Below are 25,544 nucleotides of genomic sequence, written 5' to 3'. Positions count from 1 at the left end.
ATGTTTATCGGTGTGTCAGACTGGCTGCTAACAGTACTGTCTATTGTGTTCACCCTGGTATCCATTGTTCATTCCGGTTGTTACCAAAAGCAGTTATGCTGCTTAGGACTTAATTTTACTTGTATCGGAATCGACAATGGAATTGGTGATATACCTGTAAAATTTCGTTGGCAAAGGTTGAAGAAAGATCGAAAAGGCAAATGGGATCCTGCTGTTTATAATAGAAAAATGAAACGAAACGATAAATTGACGTTGCGAGAATTAATTCCTTTGGATGGTACAGGATTTGGAGCGCTCAGTAATCACGGTTAGTTATTTTGTAAAGGATTCACTTTCCCGCTACTAATTGCAAAATGTGATAAACCGTTGCTTTGATTTGATCCTCTGATGCTAATGATTTTATACCATAAATGCTTTTGTAATGAAATTCTACGGCAGAAATAATGTTTTAGCGATTGAGTAAACAAACAGTAGAAAAGTTCAGTCTTCATACTTATTTGTTTTCTTTCCGTTCCGTTCCGTTCCATTCATTCATTCATTCTAATAAGCAAGCCATCGTTTCGTTGCAACAGTAGCAAATATATTGAATCCTTGAATAATCATTGAAATAGATTTTTATAATAACTCATGTTTCAGACTATGGTCTGTTCGATAATTCCTTGAACAGTAAACGAGAACAAACTGAAACAGTAAAACTACCTAATAATACTACGGTATCACCATTTGTTCGTTATCAACTCATTTTCGGTCAGCCATTTTACCCCAAAGGAGAACAGCCGGAAACAACACTTTATTACCAACGCCACAAACTTATTCGGTATTTAGGCTCTGCTGTGAATGTTAACTGAATATTTCATTTAAGATATTAAGATTATTTTACAGAAAGTTAGAAGTATGGCCAAGATAAATGCTTATGAAAGAAAGTATAGATTTAACATTTAAAATTTTCTTGCCAATAAGAAAGGGAATGATTTTGCAGGAAATCGTTTTTTCTTGAGGAAATCATGTTCTTTGAAGTTTACATCCATCAGTGTTAATGTCATTTGTTGTTTCATGATTGTTAATTGTATTTTTTATGCTGTCGAAAGATAATATTCAAATGACATTATCACGGTAGGACTTTGTTTTCATGGTTTTTTGAATTAATGTTTTAAGAAAAAATTATGAAAGATTATCGTGAAATGATCTCAGAAAGTTATGGACTTTTACATTTAATTGCTCGTTTCAGGTATTCATTACTGAATCGTCATATTCCATTAACAGTGAAGGATTTGAGAAGTATCGGATGGCCAAATGATGTCACTAAGTTGACATTTTTGGGAAATACCGCCTATGATAATTTATGCTATTGTGATGAGAAGTGTGTGACATTTGATGATTGCTGCTCCGATTACTCATTTGCATGCCCATGTACGTTTCCCTTACTTCATTCTTTTAATCATAGAACTGTGAAGGACTGAGAGTGTACATTACTGATAGAGCTTTAAAGCTTGCAAATTTTAACTTTTACTCACTTTGAAATGTTATTTTTGAAATAATTAAATAGAAATTAATTTTCCGCACTAACATTTTTTACAAAGTACAAGATTTGACATTTTACAAAGTACCAGATTTGAAATCGGTTAATTAGGATTCCATATACAGCATCTGATTGTGCTGTAAGCGAATGGTCAGCTTGGTCTCAGTGTATTCCGGATAAGGGAAGTTGTAGAACTGGTGTGCAAACACGAAAGCGTACCATTGACAGGAAACCAAAGCACGGTGGAACTGAATGTCCATCATTGGTCGAAAAAATGAGCTGCTTTAAAGAATGTCCACAACCGAGGAGGCGACACCAACCAGGTTTATTCTGTAAAGAATTTTGAAAGCAAAAAAAGTTGTGTTTATAATAATTATTTAGTAAATGAAGAAGCGAATTTTTTTCAGAATAATTTAAAATTGTTCATATATACTATCAAAAGGGAAATGATGGCAGGTAGGTTAATTTAATTGGATTCGTCGTGACAGAGATATTTGAAAGTTCTTTCCGGTATGCTAAAATGATTGTTCTCTATAATCAGTTTCCTTTTTCGGTCATTTCAGCAATTTTCTAAAAAAGATCTAACTTTCCATAATTTAAAAATGACATTTAACTGTTTAGGAATTACACCCGTAGCGCTTCTGCTGGATTATTCATACAACAAAACACGTGAAAGATTCAGTCGTAGCAATATTTACAAGAAAATAATTGATATAGGAAACAATTTGCTTTAGTTGGTTTTCATTACTGAGATGTTTAATGTTTAACATGTTTAACATTCATAATTAAATGTCAATGATATCTTTGGTATTGAATTTCTGGATTTCCTTTTCTTGTTGAGCAGGTTTTTTAGGAAAAGCAAAAATAATTGTTAAATTATTAGTCTATTAAACTTTAACCTATGGATGTTTAGCTACTGTGGAATTTATGAATTGGGTTGGGTGAATTCAAACTGCATTGATAAAAAAATCGGTATTAAGCTTTATGCGAGCAATAATATTTGTGTAGAATGTCAGCCAGAAGCGCAACTGCACAGTAATGCCAATAAGTAAGTTGCTTATTCTTTTCCGATAATTCTTCATTTCATTTTCAATAATCTTTCAGTCTTAACAATAGCAAAACATTTAGCTGTTTGCTAGAACTCGAGATGTGTTGCAAGTGGTTAGTCACTACGATTAGAGCAAACGTCTGCATTCAAGTACTTAAGGGGAACTTCTGTCTTCTTTGTAGATGCACATCTGATCTGAATGACGGAGAAACTGGATTCTGGAAATTGATCGGACCGAAATCATGCAATGGTATCTGGAAAAGGTTATTCAGAACAAATAATTGTCGTTGTGAAATAGAATTTCCGAAGCATGATTCATTTTTGTTTGTTTAAAATTAACAGTGGTAGTATAAAGAATGGAAATAAAAATCATGCAAGAAAGAAAAAGTTTAAGTGTCGAAAAGTGTTTATGTAACTATTTCCTGTAGTGGAATGTTAAATTAGACTAACATCTACTAGTTCTTTATCTGAAATACCTCAGTATCAACGACATGCCTAAGTTGGCTTTTATGTTATGTGGTACATTACTCTGCTGATTAATTAACCCAAATAATCAATCAGTGAAATTATCTATAGGCAACGTCAATTTGATTCTTATTACAAATGCACAGTAATCAATATTTCCTAGCTTTCATCATATTTTCGCATTGAAACATTATTAGTTTACTTTATTACTGCTCTGATTTCTTCCAATTATTAGAAATTGGAGGATTGCGAAAATTATTCCAAAAAGTAGATGAAAACGCAAAATTGGTTAATAGAAAAGGAAACCTGAATTCCATGCTTGGCCCAACTGTAGGCAAGTTATTGCACCTAGCTTGTTCAATCTTTGCTTTCCATTGTTGATACCTTATCCATTCTCCTTTGTACTGCAGAAAAATGGAAACGCATTATTACTATTCCCTAATTATAGAAAGTTACCACTATATTGAAATTTTGAAGGGAGTACAACTTTAATTGATTTTTAATAGACAACTGAGTTCTGCTTTATCAATGAAATTATCGACGTAACATTTCATCTCAAGTTATTATCAATGTTGGGGAATGAATTTTATTGATTAGTTCTTTGTTTGATCAGGGATGATAGCAGTGGTAATAAAATTTCAGTTGATAAAACCAAGCAAATGTCACATTGTTTTTATAAATATGATTAAATTGAGTCATGTTTAATTGAAAGAAATTGATCTCAGATTATTTGAATTAGTCTTCCATAATATCGATTACATTGGAAAAAAGTGTGGTTTGCTTAGCATACTATGATTCATCTTTAAGACATGATAAGTATAGCATTGAGAAGCCAAATGTAGAAAGTAAAAGAGCCAAATAACCTAATTCGATTTAAACGACCTAAAAATTTGATCGAATATATTCTGCTGATGTGGCAGGAATGGAAGAAAAAGACTTGGAGTTAAGATGGATTTTCGCTTTATTTTCCGTATAAAACTACATAAAACCGTTACCCTTGCATGTCATCTAATTTTATAGTGTTATCTGTCTAGTATTTTTGATAATATCAAATATTCACTGATATCTTCGGGAAAGTAAGGACTATGCCGCAACGGTACTTCGTTCTATTTCCGTAAAGACGCATAAGTGAAAAAAAGAAGAAAACGCCTATTTAATAACAATGAATAGAAGAGAATCAGCTCACTTCTTGATTGTAAGGAAGTAAATTACCAAGCAAATAAGCTAGAAATAAGTTAAAAAGCAAGTAAAATAAGTGAATAAATAATTAGATAATCAATGGTAAAAACATTTTATCAAAAACCAATTTCAAATATTTTAATAATGTCATTTTAACTCATGAATTTCTACACTGTCATTAGACACTGGCAGTATTATATCTGCAAAAACACAAATCCATTTTGTTGCAGCAAATTCCTTAACAAAAATATGTAATTTTAAATTAATAATCAGTTTAGAATATACCTTACTGCTAGAATGAAACTTTGAAGTAATTAAATTCGAAAATAATATCCAAAACAATTAAAAGATACCTTTCATTGGCAAGAAATATCTCAAACAATTCTAATTCTAAGAAATTTTTATAACAAGCACTATAAATTATTAAAATAATAGTAATAATATTTATCAAAATGCATTATTTATTTATTGCATAATATTTTAGTAAAATTTAGAAAAAAGTAATTAGCCATATTTTAAAAAAATAAGTACTTTTTTAAATGAATGTGATGGGTATTTCTTATATGCAAACAAGAAACATTTGAATATTAGAAGTGGAAATCAGTGATAGTCCTTGTGGTAAGCTTTCTACATTATAAAGTAAATTAAAGAATTTCCAGGAAATCAATTAATGAAGAATGAAAAAGAAGCGTGAACTTTGCGAGGAAAATTATTCAACTATTCAAACAATGATTTCCTGTACTTTATTCGTTAAAAGGAAGCATCCCGGTTACAATCAGCGTCTACAGTTGCTGATAATTTAAAAACCTATGCTTTAAATGCTGAAAGGGACGAGTCTTGTTTGGTAAGATGGCTTATTACCGTATTCAGAAGTTATGGTATGACCTCTTCTGCTCACATTAACAGAAACTACAAACCGGTTGTAAATGATTTATAAAGAAAACTATAATGTGCCAAAACAATATTCCCACTGATAAAGTTCTGGTGATAAAACATCGACCTCAGTTTTGTACCCATACAACATCACCAACTTTATTGTTTCCTCAACATCTGGGAATAATTTCTTTCTTTTCGGCTTCTTTCCTCTGAAGTTTAATTCTAGAAGAAAATTTTGACCGAGATCGATAATTAAGAATTTCTTTCATACATTCTTGAATTCTTTCCTAATAAGCCTCCCATTCCCCATTATCAAGCTTTTGTTTACGATCGCTGTTAACATCTGTAAGCAATATGTGCAGTTTTGTGTAGTAAAACTCAATCCCTTCTCTTATCTCACTTTTCATCCGATCCCAATATCATCATCTCAAATTCCCTTACTATTTTCTCCATTATTTATAACCACTCATCTCTATACTGCTACAGTATGATCATAGTCATTTCTGATTTCCACCTTTGAAATCGATTTTAATTGACAACAAAACATTTCACAATCTTTTGTTAAACATTTTGAAAACATTTTTAACAATTTCATTTCATAAGGTCAAGTAAATGATGATGACATTGACATGACAATAATTTCAACAGATTGTTATCAGTAACTAAAGCAGCTGATATTCTCTGCTTAAACTGCAATAGATTTTATCAAATTAATCGATCACAATCGAACGATCCTTAATTTCCAATTTATTTCACTCACAATGATATCAGAAAAAAAAACCAATCCCTTTCAGTGATCGCTATTATTTGTTCTTATCTGTTTCTCTCTTCTTTACCGACTCGTTCCTTCACACAAAAGAGAATCACAATGACTAATAAAGTACCTGTAAACTGATACCATCGACATTTCGCACCTTTCCGACTGGCAAAACCCATGAATATCACTTTTAGACTCACAAGTTACGACATTATCCTCTGAAGTTTGTTTACAAAAAACACAAAGGACAGTTCTCCATAAATGTAATTTTTTTATGTCCCATTCAAATAGCGAATCTTTTTTATGTCCTGTTCAAACAGCAAAGCTAAAATAAACAAAGCTCTAGAGTAGTAGTCTTTAGAGTAGTTAAAAAGGATAATAAGTCAATGTAGTTAAAAAGGATAATAAGCCAATCAGACATGGCTTCGGCCAACTTTGCTTATCAGAAAGACAATCCCTTTTGCGCTATGGCTGATAGTTAACTTTATTGATTACATCGAACTTCTTTGTTCCACGGATGACGCTGCTGTTGACACAGTTTCTGTTCCTGTTGTAGTTGCGTTTACGGGCGGAGTTGTTTCGGTACCTTCATTAAACCAACCATTTTCTTCTTCTATAAGTCAAACTACGAAATCCTCAGGATTTTGCTGAAGTTTTGGAATGAAATTTTCTTAGATCACAGATTTAATTTTGGAAAAAAACGGACCTGTTTTAATGAAAGTTTGCATCGGTGATGTGTCATCGGTTGAGTAATAATGTGGAAGGGAAGCCATTCCACCTCTCCACATGTTGAATGTCGTTTGCAAATTACCATCACAAAGTTGCATCTCGCATCCGAACAGACGACATCCATCGCCATTCATCTGCATAATTTTACGTTTAACAGAGTTTTAAGAAATTCCGATGTATTCCAGAGAGTCCTCAAAAGAGAATTCGAGAATGAAACTGCTCAAAGAACAAAAGGAATTTTGATATCAAAGTAATAAAATGATAGGAAATGTTGAAAACCTGATCTAAAAAGCGAATATAATCTGTAGCAATACGTAGTGTATGAATTTTACTCATTTTATCAGATGGTAACGAGGGAACAATTCGTCGCAGAATGGCGAATGCATCATTTAGTTCTTTTGTTCGTTGTCGCTCACGACGGTTTGCTGCGACACGTTGTTGTAATGCCTCCTCTGGATTATCTCCCTATGCATGATAATGATAATAATGATGATGTTGATAACGACAATGGTACTAATGACTATGATAATGATCAAGCAATAATAATTAATGTTTAAGAATAACTGTTAAAAAAAAACTGAAAAATTATAACATAATCTAAAAATGAGATAAAATGTTGTTGCAGAAAGGACAGGCGGGAATTTTACAAGCAATTAATTTTCCTTTTATATAATATTTTTTAAAAACAAAACTTTAAAAATGTCCAATTTTATTGCAAAGGATTCAGACATAATTTTTAAATAAGTTTTGAATATCAATATGGTTTTAAGACTTTGATCAAAAATGCCTATCAAAATTATTAAAATAAGATCCATTTTGATCCATTTTTAAAATTTGCCAGTAGACTTTTCGGTACAGTTGACATTAAAGGTTTACTAATTTTATTACTGGGATAACCTTCAGAAAGTTAAGTAGAAACGAAATGCATAAATTGATGCACTGCTATGAAAAGAGCAATGTGATAATAAGTGATAGTGGTGACAGTCATCACTGTAAAGATAAAAGGACAAAATGAATTAGCCAGTAGCATAAATCAGTGCGCAAAAAATATATTTTTTGGAGTGTTTCAAGAATATTTGTACATAAATTGGATTGCTCACTCCGTTACTCTTAGTGAGGAAAGCTTTGATGTTAACTTCAAATATCAATGAATAAAAAAAGAAATACCTTACGCCTATTAGACCGTCTTCTGGTAACCATCTGGAGGGATAAACGATGACTTACCCGGAAGATATATCAAAACTCCTGCACCGCCCATTATCTTCCTCTCTCTTCTCATTTAACATCTTCCACACTTAACATTAGTATCATCCTCTCAACTTACGATCCTATTCACTGCTCAGTCATTTGTTACGATGATATATGCGCAGAAACGGCGGCTAACGTATGATTGTTTTATATTAATGTTATGCTCTTCTGAACTCAACCATTCTTCCAAACAACAAATTGAAAGTTAACTTTAAAATTTCTTTAGTTTTAATTAAAATGTGATTTTAAAAAAATGGAGCACTTCAGTTGTAAGAAAATTTTATACAAACAAAATCAAAAAATGAATCAATCATATAAGAATTATTTCGATGATCAGACGAAGTCAATATAAATAAATATCAGCCTTCTTCTGGTAAAATTATGCACATTTATGATTTCATAGTTTAAAAATAAAAAATGAAATTAAAAAAAAACAAGCAAAAACAGACTATTTGGGATGATTTATACGAGAATGAAATTACGAAAACATAAGTATCTGAGAAGCATATTGAATAAATTTAAATGAAGAAGCAGATTTTCGACCACAATAGATAGAGCGAAAAAATGTTAACTTGTTAAGGTTAGACTTCGATATGCAAATGATGAAGAGGAAAAACGTCAACCTACACAACTTTCTGGTTTCAGTTCTTCGAATCTCCGTTTATCTTTTAACAGATTGCGTGTATCTGCACTGACTTATTTGCATCAGCTTTTTTTGAAAATATGCTGGCAAAAAGTTTCGTTTTCAAAAATCTTTTAAACTTGAATTTCAAAAAAAAATTTGAAAATTTCCTAAAATTATCCATAAAAATGCCATCTCATCTTCTCTTAGCCAAATGCATGTGAGAATTCGCTGACAGTTGAAAGATTAAGTTCAGTAAGAGTCAAATTAATAATTGCCAATTTACGAAGCAATTTCTTGCCATCATTTCTGCTTCTGTTTTATATTTGAGAAGATCGTTAATTACAAGAGCGTCTCTCCCGCTGTGTTCCTTCTGGATATGAGCAATCACAGCATTCTCGTCATGCAATGATTCAAATGGACATAGCGAGCATCTTCAAATAACAGAAAAAAAAGAGGAAGAAAATGATAAAGGAAGAAAAAATAAATTTAAACAGAAATTAGCTAGAAATGAAGTTTTTGCAGAGAGCATTTGACATTGCTTCTCTTCTCTAAACGGCATTGCATTTGTTTAACCCTTTGTTTTAATCCATCAACGATAGAAAAAATGATGAAAGCAAATGTTATTTTAATTTTCCGATTTATCACTTCATTAACTTTAGCCACAAATCAAAGAAGGCAGTGTTTAAATAAATCCCCAGATTAAGTTGTATAACACTGATTAAATTTCCTTGGAGTTTCAATAAGCAAAATATGTTGGAGCATAATTCATTCTCGAAATCTCGGATTACATTGAGAGATTTATTTCTCAGCTCAATAAATTTGCATATAATAATTCAAACCTGAAAATAACTTTTTTAAGATGCTTTTCTAGTAGATGAGCCATTCGTCGTTTCTTACTAATTGTAGCGCCACACTGGCGGCATTTCGCCCTACGTCCTCCTTCAGAAATAGTAATATTCGACAAACGTTTTGGTCGTCCCGGAAAGCAGCGGTCATGCATTTCCGAGAAATCTGCTCGATGTTCAATCACATTAGCTATCGGTTCTAGACCCTTAATTTTTTTTTTTTTTTTTTTTGAAATTCATAAGCTCTTCTGAGACGCGTTGATATTTATGCTATATAATAATGTAAGTGTGTTAGGATCAGTAAAATTCTATAAAATAAGGAGAACTCGAAAGTGTCAAATTCACAAATAAAGTCAGCAACCGCAACTTACTTTAATCTCCTTCCTTCTATGTCCATTTTTCATATGTCTTCGGACAAGACGACTCTCGGCAGCACCGTAATCACAAAGAGGACACTGATGAAGTGACATTTTCAAATGAACTTCAGCAATATGACGTGAAGTTTGACGCACTTCCACATCACAAATTCGACATCTACCAAAATAGAACGTTCTCTTTGCAGTAGATAAAACTAAGTGTCAAAATTCAGATAAATCTGAATTAAGAAATAGGTTCTGTTTGCTGGATGAATATTTGAAAATTAAAAAACAAGAAACAGCAATAACTTATTGAAATCTTCTAGTGCAGAAGTTGGTAAACGACGATTGATCCAACCCGGAAAACAACGCAAGTTCCATATTGCTATTTCTTTTGAAAATTTCAGTAAATTTGCCGTGGGTGCTAAATCTGCGTTATCTCGATGCGCATATCTTAATTTCAAGAAAATTTTCAGGAATTTTTAAAAATTTTAAAGTTTTAGGTGATAAAAAAATTTTAACAAGGATCAAATCTATCGCATATCTTTGTGCACTTTTTAATGTGACCAACTTGATATGTGCCCTGACGTCTGATGAACAAGCGTGATGAGAGAATTCACAAAGTGGACATTGGTAAAGACGGGGTTCCTTTAGATGATGTCTGTATACATGAATCTGCAAATTAAAGGCATAATACTACTTCGAAAGCTATTTAGAAGTGAATATTGCTTTATAAAAGTCATTAAAAAATTCAACAAATCAATTTAGAGAATACTATTGTTTAAGACCAAAAAAATACCTGTCGATCTTCAGTCTTCATTTCTTGGCCACATTCATGACACTGAACCTTAAGTGCTTCGAAAGCCTTCCCATTTTCACTCGCCTTCTTTTCTGACCACAAGTTCTGAGGCAAATCTTGATGATAATTTTAAAGACTTTTAAACAGCTTTATTGTGTTATACATATTAATAATTCTAGCAATTTCTCAGTCATTTTTTCACTCTTAAAATTGTCAATTAGAAGTTTACCTTGAGCTTTCGTCCTGGAAAACATTGCTGATACATTTTCTGTAATTCGTCTGTATGTTCTTCGATATTCGACACGGGTTCTTCCATACATTCACCGTGTAATTTCTCCATATGAGATCGTATTTCATAGGCATCTTGTCCTCCATGACCTTTACATATTGGACACTGATAAAGGAAAATCTTGAGATGATCCTTCGCCACGTGACGTAAGAAATTCGATGAAGGTTTAAATTCTTTTTTGCAAAGCTGCAAGTGCTTCAAGTTTTCACACTGTGCAGTGTTTGTTCTCAAGAAAAAAAAAAAAAAAAAAAAAAAAAAAAAACAATAGTTCAGGCATTGAATTTCAGGGTTAATTCAGGTCAGTTCAGTTCAATTAATCATATTAATAAATTAATGTATAAAGAAAGGAATGATTAATATTAAAACATTCGGTCATTTTGATTCGGTAATACTTTCACTCCACGCTTTTTTAATATGGTTTACAACAAATTGATCGAAACGTAAATTATGACATTCTCAATAACAGGTAGCTTCAAATCAGAAAAAGAAAAAAAAACGAAAAATGAAGACAAAAATACATATATATTTGTTTAATAAAAATTTTGCATTTCCATAAAACCACAGCTAACCATGCAAGTCCACTCATTCGGTTTTTTACAAGGCTCTTCCTGAAGTACAGGTGGTTTACTAATGACTACCTCCGTTGATTTCTTCTCTTCCTCAACATCTGCTATCACATTTTTCTTTACCTGCAAATCAGATTATATAAAACGGAAAGTCGAAATCAAATAATGTCTGGGTCTTATTTTCAGTGACAGTTATGCATTACCGTAGGAGAAAGAAAAATAGTTGAAATTTTGAAAACTTTATAGAAAATCTGAACATTTTGCTTGGTTTCTTCGATGTCCAACCACCAAAACTGCCTCCGCCTATGTTGCCAACCCGGAAAACATCGCTCGTTTAATCGATCTATTTCTTCTCTGAAAATCTAAATTTATGATTGCAAAGTGATTGTAAAACTAACTTTAACCTTCCAAAAAACTGAATGGTCGCAGTATGATCTGTGGACGAAATTTGAGTGATTTCAAAAGTCATAAAATAATGGAAAGAAGAGATATGTATTTCAAATGTTTACTTCTATCAAGAAATTTGCCTACTTATAATCATTTTCATGAGAATAAGGTTCTCTGTTTGAATCATCTTTATGCATCCATTTAATATGCCATTTCACACGATGTATATCGTAGTTTGAAGCAAAAGAGCAAAGAGGGCATTCGAAAATACGTTGTTGCTTTAAATGACGATGGTATACATGCCGTTGACGATCTGATTGCGCCACCTGAAGAGATGAAATTTAAATTTGAAATTGAACAGATATTCAGCATAATGAATAATTGAGTGGTTCTGTGCATCCTTCACATATCACAGAAATTGGTAGTTACACACCTTTTTGAATCCTTAGACTGGATTTTACCTGTATTTTACAAATTTGGCAAATGTGACGCTCTCGAGGACGACTACGACCGACATGAAGTCGAACAAGCTTCATTGGTCGGTTTGGAAAACATTTCTTCTACAATATTTTTCCTTTATCAATACTGATGTACTAAACAGTGTTACGAAATAGGATAAACAATAAATTTCCAATTAAGGGGATTAAAAATCTGATGAAATGTTTTTGACGATCTAAAATATCTGGGTAAAAAGTACATGAAATGAAATGACTACCTGTAAGTCACGAATTTCCTGAGCATATCTATCCAAATTGGAGATGGGAATAGCATCACACTGTTCCGGATGAATTTTGCTGATATGTTTAGCAACAGTACAACTTTCGTAACTTCCAAAATCTTGACAAACTGGACATTGGTATAGTGATTTCTTCAAATGTTTTTGAGCTATGTGACGTCCTGGATAACGAGATTCTTCCCTATAAATGATCCCTGTTTGTTACATGCTCACATCTTTAATTAATTTTAATTAAAATTAAACTTCATCGATTTCGCAAATATTTAAATTCAATTCACAAATTAAGAAAAGATCAAGTCCAAAACCATTACCAGCACAGATGACACGTCCGATCGTCTACAACAGCTCCTATGATTGATTGTGTCTGATTATCACTATTCATCTTACAGCTGTCTACTTCATCGCAAGATGTATTTGCAACACGTCCATGGCTAACCATTTTTAGTTCTCTATCGTCCGGAGTGATTTGATTTTGCTAAAGAAGTGATCACTTCATTCGGACGTAAGAGATGAGACAAGTATAATAAAAGGCTTTAAAAGGTCTCAGAATAACCTTTGATCAGAAATTCCCTGAAATATATTTTGATCAGAAGTTAAGAAACCTCCAGTGTTATTGTTTTTTGTCTTGACAAAGGTGATTTCTTCAGCTTCCAATCCGGGAAACATTGCTGATTCCAATTCTGGAACAATCATTTACTACATCTGTTTCAGCTGTGGAACCAGTTAAAACCAAAAGTTATGATTCGAAACAATCACTAATGATCTAATTAGTAGAAAAGATTAGTTAATCTTAAACATTGAGCGTTGTCCCTCTGTATTGTATTACGTAACGTAGAAATGGCTGGTGATCTTTATTATAAAAACAACACCAACTCATTATATCAGATTGACTGGAAATGAAAGCTGGAATTGGGAATGAATAACCTGTATTTCATGCTTATGAACTTCTTCATTACTGATAGGATATGCATTGCCTTGATGAATAGATGTACAGTGTTTACGCATCTCCCAAACTGAGTTATTATTTGTATAGTCACAACATGAACACTGGAAAAGATCAGAAATTCGCAGGTGAAATTGATAAACGTGTCGTTGGCGTGCTGTTGTGCAAACATCCACGTGGCAAACTTGGCAATTTGATTTTCGAACCGCTTTCGAACTACTTGGAAGAGATATTGAATTCTGTACTTGTTGATCATTATTTAAGTAGTTACCAACAGCTGTCATTATTTTGCAGGATTCAGTTTCGAACATCTGAATCATAATAAGTAATAAGTAGTCTGCTGAGTGATCACGAAGTATTCGCTTACGCAAAAAGATATCTAAAAAAGGAGAGCGGCGACTTCAGAGTGTGGTATATTTTCTGCAACCGTATAAAGGGGCTTACTTCTCTAAATAAGAAGCAGTTCCGTATATATGAGTAATAGTGTCGAAAAACTTTTTAAATCCTCACAACATTAGATCGTTTTGCTATTGGCTGATAATCGGCTTCTTCAGGATCATCGCTTTCTAAAGGTTTCTGTTTTTGTGAATTCAGGTAAGATTCATCATTATCACGATCATCTTGGGGTATCTGTAAAGAATCGAACATGACCTGTTGTAGACTGTTTATATAAGGTTACAGGAAAATATTTATGACACTTACTGACGATTGTTTTGTGGATTCCAATGCCGTCTCTGCGAAAGCATCGCACAGAAAATCGTCTCCCACATTCTGCAAATATTCATTCTTTGCAGTATTTTATGAACACTCGAAAATGCGTGCTTCAGCAGCACTTTGTAGTTTTAATTCTACAAGTAGTAACAGAATAAGCTTTTTGGATTGTAGCAGGTGTCAGGTTTTTTCCAAAAATTCATTCTGCTCTTCGCGATGTCTAATAAGCACAGTTACATTCCAAAGACTGGTGGCGATATCACTACATTTTATATCTACATTTTAGCAATGTTGCATTTTGACCAGTCATTAGCGCAAATAAAATAAAAACATTTAAAAAAATGAACCTCACTATGATAAGCAATATTGGTGAGAAGCCAGAAATGGGTTTTCTTGGTGACATTGGGAGCGAGTAGGGCGCGAGCCACGAATTTAGCGTGACACTCTACCAGATGTTCACGAAGTTGGAAATTTGTCTGGAAGCCTAACTCTGCGATGTGACCCGTTTGTTCTCGGTCCATCTGCAGATCACATAGAAGGCATGGTAGGAGCATTCAGAAGTTAATGATTCTGAAAATTTACAGGAGAATGAAGAAGTTGTCAATGTAATTAGTAGCTGGCAAGTTGCTGAACTTAAGCGAGGCCCTTTTTGAGTTTTTGTCAAAACTGGCCTCAAAGAAGATGTTTTAAGAGAGGAAAACCTGAATGACATATCCTTTCATCCATTCATTCTCTCTCTCTCTCTCTTCTTTTATACGGAATAGATTGCAGGCATTTGCAGGATAAGTTCGAGAAGGGATGATGCTTACGGCAGGCTGTGCTACATGATCATGCATCGAATGCGCTAGTTTTGGTATTGCCACTGCAGTATAGCTAGCTCTCGTGTTGTCCTAGCAGGACTAATATCATGTCACACGACGAGATGAGTGCTGTGCTCGTAAATGGATGGATTTAGTAAGGTGCAGAACACGAAGCAATTTCTTGCAATAATACAAGCATGCTGCGATGAGACATCGCTCCATGCCCATCTCCGTGTTGTCTCGTTTTTCATCCATACCTAACATTACTGCAACGGCGTCCCGCTAGCTCCATAAGTATACTCCATGAGCTATTTGTGCATCACCACTCATGCATTCAGACTTCTCAACTGAGTTATCGTCGATCATTGAAGCACTCAGAAATAACAGATAAAACTTTTTTAATTTCCAGTCAAAAAATGAACATACAACTTCATTTTGTCCTGAGATTGATTCATAAAAAAAGTGATTCAGTCCTGCGACACAAGAAGCAGGAAATGAGCAAAAATTATCAATAAACAAAACAAATAAGTCCTTTCACGAAACATTTCAGTACACGTTTAGCTTCCTGACAAAAGCTTTCGTCTAATTATTTCACTTATTTCATCAACTTCAATTCGTCGATTACATTCATTAAGCACAGCTGCACGCAATTTAGTGGCATGTCTTTTTGCTCCACTTTTTTGTATTTTTCTTACAAGTTTGTCATTTTCACGAATAACTTTCTCCGCAATTTGAATGATTTCATCTTTATCATGTATTCGCCATAAATTCTCTTTATTTATAATCTGAAAACAATAACAGTGAACAACTATAGATTTTATGACACAAAAATATTTTTGCCTTCTTTCGTACGTATAAAAATTTAAATAGATTTCCGGCGTGTTTGCCTTATTATGAAGAATTGTGTAAGTTCTAGGAGAAACCAATCAATACTTCGGTTGGCGATTTGTCTAACTCTGCTTCTATATATCTTCGCAAGAGATCGAAAGTTGTCAGCTTGGTTAATCGTTTAGTGTGAAAAAGATGTACTGTTTCCACGAAATAATTAATGAAAACTGTTCTGAAAAACTGGGTGGTGAAGGAGAATTTATAAAATATTTCCAAAAGAGAAATATAGATAAATGGAACGGATGAAACAACCGTACAATATAGCATCTTATTTAAAATTTATTTGAAAACAGCAAGCTTACCGTGATGCAGGGAATTTTTTTGTGCAATTGCGACAAATTGTTTGCAAGAGAAAGGTCCACTCAACTAATACTGAAGCCATTGCAGCATCATCACATACATTTAAAACCATTTCAACAAATGTTGCGAGGTTTTTTTGATTCTAAATGGAAAAGTCATATAATAAATCGAAATCTAAACGAAAGTTACTTTTAATAGTTTTGCTCTAAGACTGGAAATATTTTTAATATATTAAAAAAAAATATATTAAAAGTTCAAACTGGTTACCAAACAATATGAACAACGCCGCTATATATACAAAACACATAAACACGGTAGTTTCATCAAACGCATATATGCCTTATAGACTTCAATACCCAAAAGCATATGGGTATACCCAGCTTCATGCAAACATACCAAAAACCAGAATCTTATGCCCTTCTTCCTGCCAATCTTAGCTAATTATTTCCTTACGAAGTTGGGAGACAACTTCTGCTTCTACTTCATATGGAAGATATATATGAATAATAACTAACAGCAATTCGTAGTGCGACTTCTGGTCCCATGCCATATTCTTCGATGTTCTTCAAATATCGCGGTTTGGAAAGCATTAGACGACAATTTTCTATCCATTCTTGTTTAATCTGTACAGGAGGAAGGTTCGGTTCCGGCATAAAACGGTAATCCATTTCAATTTCTTTTTCTCTCATTGCTATTGTATTGCTGGAAAATGTCTTCTGTTTGGAACGAGAAATTTTTAGAAATCTTTTCATACCTTTAAACGTGATAAAAAACTATTGTTTCCGGCAATATCAGAAAACGCAAATAACCCACCCATAGCGGTCAACAGTACGTGTTTCATTCAATACTGTGCCTCCAGCTCTAAGAATTTCGTACTGCCGACCTAGTTCACTGTTGACAGCCGTATACACCATGCGTAAGCTATTTAAATTTTTGATCTCAGTTCGAACACCTCTATTACCGGTATTATCTTCGCCAAGTGAAATGTTGACGTCCACTCGAAACTGAGCCTCTTTAATAGATTCATTTTTTTAAAACAACTTTTCCTTCCTTTCTGTTTAACTGACCGACGAAAGACAAAGAGAAACTTCTAATATAATAGAAACGCTAACTTTGCATTTCTCCTTCGCACAAACCATTTTCTATAAGAGTCAAACGTAGTTGTTCAATGAAGCAGTAAGCTTCTAACGCGGAATTCATGGTTGGAGAAGTCACTATTTCTAATAATGCAACTCCTGCAAAATAACTCTTTTCAAAATTCTAGAGGCAAACCTCAGTTTCAATTCTTCGGTGTTACGACAAAAAAAAAAAAATGAATAAGATTATTATTACCAGCTCGATTGAAATCGATCAATGAACGATTGTTACTGAAATCGTGAATTGTACGACCACTATCATGTTCCAATTGAATTCTCAGAATATCTACACACTTTTTGTACGGAATAAATGACTATAAAGAATACAATTTGTGCTATATTCAAAGTAGAAAAATTTTAAATAATAATTAAAGAACACTGGCCTCATCATTACAGTGGACGTAATATTCAAAGAAACCAGAATAGGCAATAGGATGGTTTTGTTGAGTGATCTGATAGCCAGCTGGCATGTCTGCATAGAAGTAATGTTTACGTACAAACTGACATCTTTCCGGTATCGTACAGTTTAACAGCAAACCCGCTGTTATACCTTTCTAAATGAAACTTATATGAAATTCACTTTTGTTTTATTTGCATTTTATTAACTAAACTGACTCAATTTCATTTCATTTATTTATATGTTATTCGTAAGTTCAAAGACATAAAACTCATAGATTGGTGATTTTCAGAAAACTAGCCATATCACAATCAGTGTTGAAAAATTGTATACTGGATCACAATCACTTCTTACATCTAATCTTTCGGAATATTTGTTTACAGATCAAATAATTTTATTAACAAATACAAATTTATATGCCACTCTGGCACAATGTCTGTCTTTTAAATGAATCACTCGAATTACTGCAGTTCGTTATATAACTTCCTACAGTCACCAAACAATTGTTTTGCGCTGACTTCATATATTCTTCAATTCGATTGTCAACATCTCTATTTTATATATTAATATTTCTGTTGTCTAACAAATTGTTTAGAAACCATTCGTGTAGCTCAGATAACCAGTGTATCCTAGTATGTATGAGCCATAAAAACAAGTCGTGAATAAGACACTAACTAACCATTACGGCAGCTTTGTTGAGGACAGGAAGAGTACCAGGAATTGCTATATCGAACAATGCAACAGATGTATTTGTACGGGCATCATCATCAAATGTTGCTCCTGAGAACAACTTCGTTCTGAAAATTATGCAGATGTGGACACTAGCACGCATGTATTAAAAATTTATTAGGGACTACCATCTATCTTCTTTCTCTTAAAAGTTCTGCTTGATCTTGCCCGCACTTGATAATTAGCTGCACCGTCCTATGTAAACTTTCACCATACTTAATCATTAAATTATAGACCATCTTTATCTCACACAGCCTACTCATATCTGGAATTTATTTAAAGATTAAAAAAATTGAAACTTTCTATAAGCCATCATGTTATATCCTGATCTTGGACAGTGACAAATAGAAGTGAATAATAAAGGACCATGTCAATCCCCTAGTAAAAGATCTATATGTTTGAAATACTCACAACCTAATAAAAGCAAATAACGGGCATCACTTCAAAAGCGAAACATCATTAAAAAACCTGGTCATTATTTGAGCATGTATTTCTAGACCAACGAGTGGTAGATATTTCACTGTGGTTTCTCCGGGAACGCAAAACAATTTATTCCATAGTCTCATTTGCACTACAATATATTAAAAACACGCTAGAGCAATGGACTCCAGAGATTTACAAGTTACCTCAACAATCAAACTTCCTCTCTTACAGTCTCAAAACTCCTTAATGTAATCCACATTGTCTACCACACAGCATGCAGTATTGTTTTCTTCCCTTGCACATTGCTTGCCAATTTTTCCCATCTAATAACTAAAAAAGATTGCACTAGACTGTGATTCTAAATGCTGATACTTTCATTTTTTAGAACGGCTTGGTTAGCGACACCATGAAAGTTGATGGTTAAGCATTATGTAAAACGTGAGGAAACACTTTTAGAAAATGATTTATTCAAATAACAATAATATAAAATCCAGTGGAAAGGTTCCACTTAAAAATAAAGATAACAACGTTCATTGGAGAAAACACATAGCTTTAATGCAAATATTTTCGAAGTTCAAAAATTTGCACAAAACGCAATTTCCAGTATAAAACAATAAGAAAAATTAACCTTTAAAACAGATTGTTCCGATGATTAAAAAGTATACTTGGTCTTATTAGGAATGTTCGTGGTCCGAGGCAATCTAATGTTTCGAAAGAACAAAAGTAGTGACTTAGAAAAAAAATGTAAAAAACAATCAGCTCAATCCAAGTTCATCAAATCTTACCCGAATTTTTATTACCAGTCACCCAATATTAATTATTAAAAACAAAGCATTCTGCAAATGCTTCAGCTAACTCGTCACCAATCCCTAAATTTCCAGCAGAATCCATTCCTTTTTTGTCCGCTGCTGCCTTTCGAATTGGGATACCACATTTGAAGAACGGATCTTCCATTTCAGGTCTAGCAAGTTTACCAGATCTTTTCAAGGTACATGCTTTCTGAAATTAAAAAGATTTTCAAATACGAGAAAATACAAAAAAGAATAAGAAGCCTTACTTTGTATGCAGGTTCCGTAGGAGGCTGCACTACTGGCTTATATTCATATCGTCTCCGCTGTGCTTCATCCGAAAAACCTGGCAATTCCAGCTCGTATGTCCGATCTGAATCCCAGCCGGACAAATCACCACAGGCAAGGAATGGTACCAGAAGGCGGCTGGATCCCAACAAACTGTTCACTTCAGCATCTGAAGCCGCTATTAAAATTACAGCTGTTTAAATGCAAATTGGATGAAAAGTAGAAATTTTAGAAAATATCAATAACTGGGATAAGCTTTTAAAGGCAACATCTCACTTACCATAGTCTGGACATAACATTGGATTTTTCATCGTTGGTGTATATCTCTTCGGTAAACTGAATCCATTACAAACAACAAATGCCTCTGAAATTAAAAACGAAATTTCATTAATAATTTCAATGCATTAAATGTATCATATTCTTAAAATAAACAATACATGATAGATTCATTTTTCTCACCACAACTACTTTGCCGGCTACTACGTGGCTTCGTACAGTAGACCTCTTTGAAAAAAATTTTCAACTGCGCATATAGTAGTGTGATATCACGTGTACGAAATATCTAAATTCAAACTTTTATTTTTAAGAAATATGCAATAGCTTGGACACAAAATAACTCATAAGAATTTTAAGTGAACGAACCTTAGCAACAAAGGTTCCTGCTTCTTTTAATACGAACGTTGCAATATTCAATGCCTAAAATTTGATTCAAATTGATTCACTTTTGGTTTAGAAACTGATAAATACAAAAATTTTTGAAAAAATTTCCTGAAGTATTACTAATAACTTGAAACAGCAATCAGTTCAGCAGTAATAATAAAACTTCGAATTTCACTGGATGACACTTACTGCTAAAACAAGCTGACTCTGCATGTATTCGTCAAGTGCATGTAGTCCAGTTACTGAAACAATCGACCTAATGTATATAAACCGAACTAATAAAAATAATTCCAAGCATATAAGAAACCAAATATCAAATGTTACCATCGGGAGCGCCATCGCAAATAACCAAATCAGCCTTTGATCCTTCCAAATAAGAAATAATTTTCTTGGCTGTACAAGCCTGAAAGCTACAAAAAATTAGTTTTAGAAGCGCGATTTTCAGGAAAGAAATATGCAAAAAAATGAAAGTTTGAGAAGTCCGTACAAACCTCGGTTATATCACCCTGCAATTGAATTATACCAGGAAGTGGTGACATTGGTTGTAAATCGACAGCGACTATACGTACCTGCAATTCGAAACATATACAAAGTATGGACATGAAAAGCTTGTGAAAAAAAAAAACACATATGATCAATAAATTTTGTTTCCCATATCATCTTTATTGCTAGAAAGAAACTGTAGGTCTGCAGGACTCACAGCTTTCCGTTCCTTTTCATCTTGCGCAAAATACACTTTTTTTGATAAAACTTGACTCCAGCTACCAGGTGCAGCACATAGATCAACAACTCGATGAACACCTAGAAAACTTCTGATGTAATATTAAGAGAAAGTGAATTCACTTACTTGATTAATATTAAAATTTTATCCATATTAAATTTTGCTTCCTTTATGCTTTTCTGAAGAATATCATTATCATTTATATTCTCAAGAACTTAAGTAACAAAATTAAGTCAGACATGGGATCTAACTGCAAATCTATTTTGTAAAGCATGAGTCACATGATTTTTGCAGTATAGTGTAAATTATTTCACCACATTTGTATCAAAAACATGTCCTTTACCCTGACAGTGTGCAACCATTGACAGACTTACTAACTTCGCTAAACACGAATCACGATTAGTGGATGGATTTCAGGGCAAACTAATGTTATTAATGTACAGAAAGCTAACCAAACACTGAGCATTGTACCAAACTGGAGCTTCTTTCAAGGAAGTTTTCATTTTATATCTGAACATTTAAGTCGTCAAAATCCACACCTTCAAATATATTAAATTCATCGTCGATCTGCATTAACTTAAATGCACTGCGAGCTCGCCATCCTTCTTCCTTCGCCAGACGATAATATATATCCCGCTTGTCTTTGGATGTTTTCCCCATATCTATAATTAATGATTATCGTATGTTAGGATTTCATTATTCATTATTATTATTATTATATTACCCTAAGGAAAAAAAAAATTGCATAATTTAATGTTACCAAAACAGCTATACACTACATTCGCATATATTAAAAAGAGATTTAACGTATGGCTATGAATACATTTGAAAATTATAGGTACATGACCACTGAAAAAAAAATATTTGTAATTTTTTATGGCAAATTCATCATATTTAACGAAAATGATGACGAGTTATCAATAGATATGGTATAAGTATACGTCAAATGCGTAATTCGACTTGCACTGTTACCACTGGAGCTAAGCTGTCCGACATATAAGCTAAGCTTAATCAAATGGTCGAACCATTCATCCTGGTAATTCTAGGATGTGCTGACTTTCTGACTGTCGGAACTTTGTCGAGGCAAAGCGAGGAAAGAAGAAGGGTTAATGATGAAACTGTTCTGTGGCTGTTTCGTTATAAATGAAAAATTTAGAGTCAAATTAATTGCTGCTTCCGTTCGTGTAGCTCGACGTATGACACTCGTTTACCAGTATTTTGTTAGTTTTTGGTAACTTTTGTGTAAAACAAAAAAAGTTTCATCACACTCTTAGTGATCACACTCATTTGTCTTGCGATTTATTCCCACAGCGCCAGTTCTGCTTACCAAAAATGGCCCACTTGGCGCACACATTAAATGTCTGTGCTTCATAAAAAATTTAAGCAAGCAAGACGTCATACTCATTGAAAGTTTGAGAATAGGTTGAAGACGTTTCGTCACACAATTCCTCTAATCATTCGCTTTACCGAATATAACTGCTTTATCTGTGTACTCCAGCTATCCTAAGGGAAACTTCAGAGGAAACCAGCTATTACTTTCGCCCCAATATCAGAGTCAGACAATCGATTTCCACGTCAGAATCGCTTCGGTCATTCAACAGAGTTTCCTCTAGCTTCATCCTGCTCAAGTATAGTTCACCATCTTTCTGGTCCCAGCACATACGCTCTGCCTTCGTTGTGTTGCATGCAACATGAACGGGGTTAGGTTACGCCATACACATGTATATATAATATACTTTTGCAGATACAAATATATATGGATCACATATCAGTAGAAGTCAATAAGTTAAGAGACATCCTTTATTGATTGCAAACACATTATGCACTAGTGATTGTTTGCTAGATTAAGAAGTAGCGACTTGATCCCTAGAGAGGATCTCCTAGTTGCAAATGCGGTCTCATATGTACATTCCATTGTTTTTTTTTCTATTTCGTCAGTTAGAAATTAAAAGAATGAAGGAAATTATGGTAGTTATATTTTGCTACGTTATTAGAAATACTGGAGCATAATAACATGTTATGGGAATTAATTATTGGAACAGATTTTTTTTAATGGAGAAATCAAGGAAATGAAGCCGTAATTTAAAGTTTGAGGATGTATTGCAGCTATTCTCTTGTTTGCTCTTAAATATTTTCATTAAATAACCTAGTGGAGACACTTGTCAGGTTATCTATTAGCTGTTTTGTAGCGTCATCAGGCCTATTAATCAGGACAATGATAGGCGATATCTATCAAAACCCACTTGGATCTGAAATCCTTAAACGCATGAACTGATTCGTTTTCTTGCTATATTTTGCATCCTTTATTGGTTGCAAATACATTATAGAGCAATCGTCTTGCAAATTTCGTAAAGTCTTTTTTTTTTTAAGTGAAATAATAAGCCAAAACATTCTTAACTAGTAAACTTTCATATTGGGCAAAGTTAATCTTTCAGTTCTAGGCTATGTATACAGAAACAAAAACTCTACTACATAGAAATATATACTTTTTCATCATTTCTAAAAATTTTGTTAGTATTGAACTCAACTTCTGCATTCAGTGCACTTTATTTGTTTTTTATATCACCACGTCATGGTGCACCCATTTTTGGAATTCGTTATCTTCTGAACCTTGGACACATTGATGTGTCACTGTCTTATTCATCACAGTTGTGTCATTAAACTGCATGCATTATTTGTTTGATTAATAACTTGTATTGGACTGTCAGCCAGTTTATTCAACTGCATTTTTTGTTTGCCTTCAGAATTGTTTCCATCTATGGTAGTTTGTTGACTTCAATATTGTTTGGCAATTTTCGTAAGCTATAAATTTTTTGGGAGTTTTAGGGAGTGGAGTTTTGGGAGGCGTATTATGGTTTATGTGGTAGTTCCGAGTTTTTTCAATCCAGAAAATCTTCATAATTTACATAGACCAAAATGTAAACAAAACGCATGTAGACTCAGTACATTTTTTCCAAACAAGACTCAATTTCAAGTATAACATTTTAATATACATGAAATCATCAGTGATTGACATTAAATGAATATTAAACACAGAAGAGACTTATTCGACAGACTGTGCCAACGCAGAAATGGATAATTTACATGATATCATTAGTAACAAATGATTAGTGTAAATTTATATTTACGGAGCAGAGAGAGAGATTCTCAGTATCAACCAAATCTCGGCGTTATCAAATCGAAAAAAAAAAGAAACAGATTTGATGCTACTTTTGGCAGTGAAAAGAATATAGCAGGAGCAATAAAATATTTTTATCAGATAAAATTTACGTAAACGGCCGCAGCAGACGATGAGAAACTGTTTGAAAACATTAAAAAGTTTTAAACATCTATGCCGTTATCAAGATACATCAACAGGATTAACTTATAATTTTTGCGTATTTTGTGAGCTAACTATATCAAGACATGAGCGATAGAACAATCAATCTGCAGCAATAATAAGATGAAAAGATATGTTCAGAAGCATATGTAAAGCACAAATAATTTGATTTCAGAATGGTAAAGACAAGTGAAAGCAAACTGTAGGTTCGAGCAATATCGTCTAATTACTTAGCATAAATTGAAGACTTTAAGAGAAAATTCTAGTGTGACAGAAGCCAAGAAAGTGACGGAGGTACAGCGCAATAGATGGCTCTTTACAAATGCCTCACTAAACATTTAATAAGCTGTCTTCTCAGATAATTTTTCGCGAGAATAATAAGATTTTGAATATGCATTTAAAACCACAAATTGATTTCAAAATCTTATCCAAAGTTGTTCGGTAAAGATCAGAGTGAGACTAGAGTACGAACTATCCACGAATAAAAAAAAAAACATTCCAGAAGCCAGCTTAAAAAGCAGTATGGAAAACATCAAAAAAGTAGATTGGTGAGCACAAAAGCAGTAGCATACAAAAATCAACCGCCCAAGTTTAAAAAATCAAATTTTAGAATTCATAATGCAAAAAAGTGAAACTCTAAATATGCACAAAACAGCTATACGTGAGCGATGGAATTTGCTTACCTTTTGTGACCAGATTTTTTGTTCATTTAAATAAAAAAAAAAAATGTAAGAAAACATTATGAAGTCACTACGAAACGCTAATTAAGCGATCTAATTAGGGTACAAGTTTAGAGAAATATGACGCTTTTGTCTAGAACAAGATTGGCAAAAAAAAAACTTTATCTCTAAAAAATAATTCGAAAATTAAGCTAAATTTCAGAATGAAATCGGAATCGAAAATTTCTATGTCTTCTAAGCAAAATTTCCATAATATGGAAATCAATTAGCGATATATAATGATTTAAGAAAAGTGAGTCAATAGCGTAACCATGAATCTTAGGTTCCTATTGATCGC

General features: G+C 33.2%; 5 protein-coding genes across 7 annotated transcripts; 1 reads left to right on the top strand and 4 right to left on the bottom strand.

Moving 5' to 3' along the window:
* On the top strand, positions 1-2,900 carry Bm5396 (Uncharacterized protein; the record flags this gene model as incomplete). The annotated part of the gene is made up of 7 exons (XM_001900367.2): positions 1-307; positions 637-817; positions 1,229-1,410; positions 1,645-1,842; positions 2,141-2,252; positions 2,433-2,567; positions 2,750-2,900. The coding sequence occupies 7 exons, from the start codon at positions 1-3 to the stop codon at positions 2,898-2,900; spliced, it is 1,266 nt and encodes a 421-aa protein (XP_001900402.2).
* Positions 2,901-6,335: 3,435 nt separating this feature from the next.
* Bma-hlh-8 (Uncharacterized protein) lies at positions 6,336-7,773 on the bottom strand (the record flags this gene model as incomplete). 2 transcript variants are annotated; one of them, XM_043076970.1, is made up of 4 exons in its annotated part: positions 6,336-6,457; positions 6,551-6,707; positions 6,853-7,038; positions 7,741-7,773. In XM_043076970.1, 4 exons carry the CDS (start codon positions 7,771-7,773, stop codon positions 6,336-6,338), a joined length of 498 nt encoding a protein of 165 aa, XP_042932904.1. The 2 variants fall into 2 exon arrangements, with proteins under 2 accessions (XP_042932904.1, XP_001900401.2); XM_001900366.2 differs by lacking the exon at positions 7,741-7,773 and having other exon boundaries at positions 6,853-6,909.
* Positions 7,774-8,705: 932 nt separating this feature from the next.
* Positions 8,706-14,632, bottom strand: Bm609 (Uncharacterized protein; the record flags this gene model as incomplete). 2 transcript variants are annotated; one of them, XM_043076968.1, is made up of 18 exons in its annotated part: positions 8,706-8,877; positions 9,286-9,497; positions 9,663-9,825; positions 9,957-10,100; positions 10,219-10,322; positions 10,447-10,551; positions 10,676-10,921; positions 11,305-11,424; positions 11,559-11,655; positions 11,833-12,014; positions 12,150-12,248; positions 12,404-12,605; positions 12,736-12,899; positions 13,027-13,104; positions 13,349-13,678; positions 13,878-13,997; positions 14,070-14,138; positions 14,426-14,632. In XM_043076968.1, 18 exons carry the CDS (start codon positions 14,630-14,632, stop codon positions 8,706-8,708), a joined length of 2,814 nt encoding a protein of 937 aa, XP_042932902.1. The 2 variants fall into 2 exon arrangements, with proteins under 2 accessions (XP_042932902.1, XP_042932903.1); XM_043076969.1 differs by having other exon boundaries at positions 14,431-14,481.
* Positions 14,633-15,435: 803 nt separating this feature from the next.
* Positions 15,436-18,894, bottom strand: Bm2668 (PET112 family, N terminal region containing protein; the record flags this gene model as incomplete). The annotated part of the gene is made up of 10 exons (XM_043076967.1): positions 15,436-15,663; positions 15,812-15,938; positions 16,069-16,208; positions 16,582-16,768; positions 16,880-17,078; positions 17,179-17,301; positions 17,399-17,516; positions 17,580-17,756; positions 18,279-18,396; positions 18,797-18,894. 10 exons carry the CDS (start codon positions 18,892-18,894, stop codon positions 15,436-15,438), a joined length of 1,515 nt encoding a protein of 504 aa, XP_042932901.1.
* A 670-nt stretch (positions 18,895-19,564) lies between these two features.
* Positions 19,565-21,868, bottom strand: Bm13810 (Uncharacterized protein; the record flags this gene model as incomplete). The annotated part of the gene is made up of 10 exons (XM_043076966.1): positions 19,565-19,750; positions 19,809-19,996; positions 20,108-20,191; positions 20,287-20,389; positions 20,470-20,523; positions 20,677-20,729; positions 20,812-20,890; positions 20,979-21,056; positions 21,188-21,288; positions 21,748-21,868. 10 exons carry the CDS (start codon positions 21,866-21,868, stop codon positions 19,565-19,567), a joined length of 1,047 nt encoding a protein of 348 aa, XP_042932900.1.
* Between the last annotated feature and the right edge of the window lie 3,676 nt (positions 21,869-25,544).

Source organism: Brugia malayi (genome assembly GCF_000002995.4).
Source record: "Brugia malayi strain FR3 genome assembly, contig: Bm_v4_Chr1_scaffold_001, whole genome shotgun sequence".
In the NCBI taxonomy this organism is placed as follows: domain Eukaryota; kingdom Metazoa; phylum Nematoda; class Chromadorea; order Rhabditida; family Onchocercidae; genus Brugia; species Brugia malayi.
This window is presented reverse-complemented; position numbering and strand designations above follow the sequence as displayed.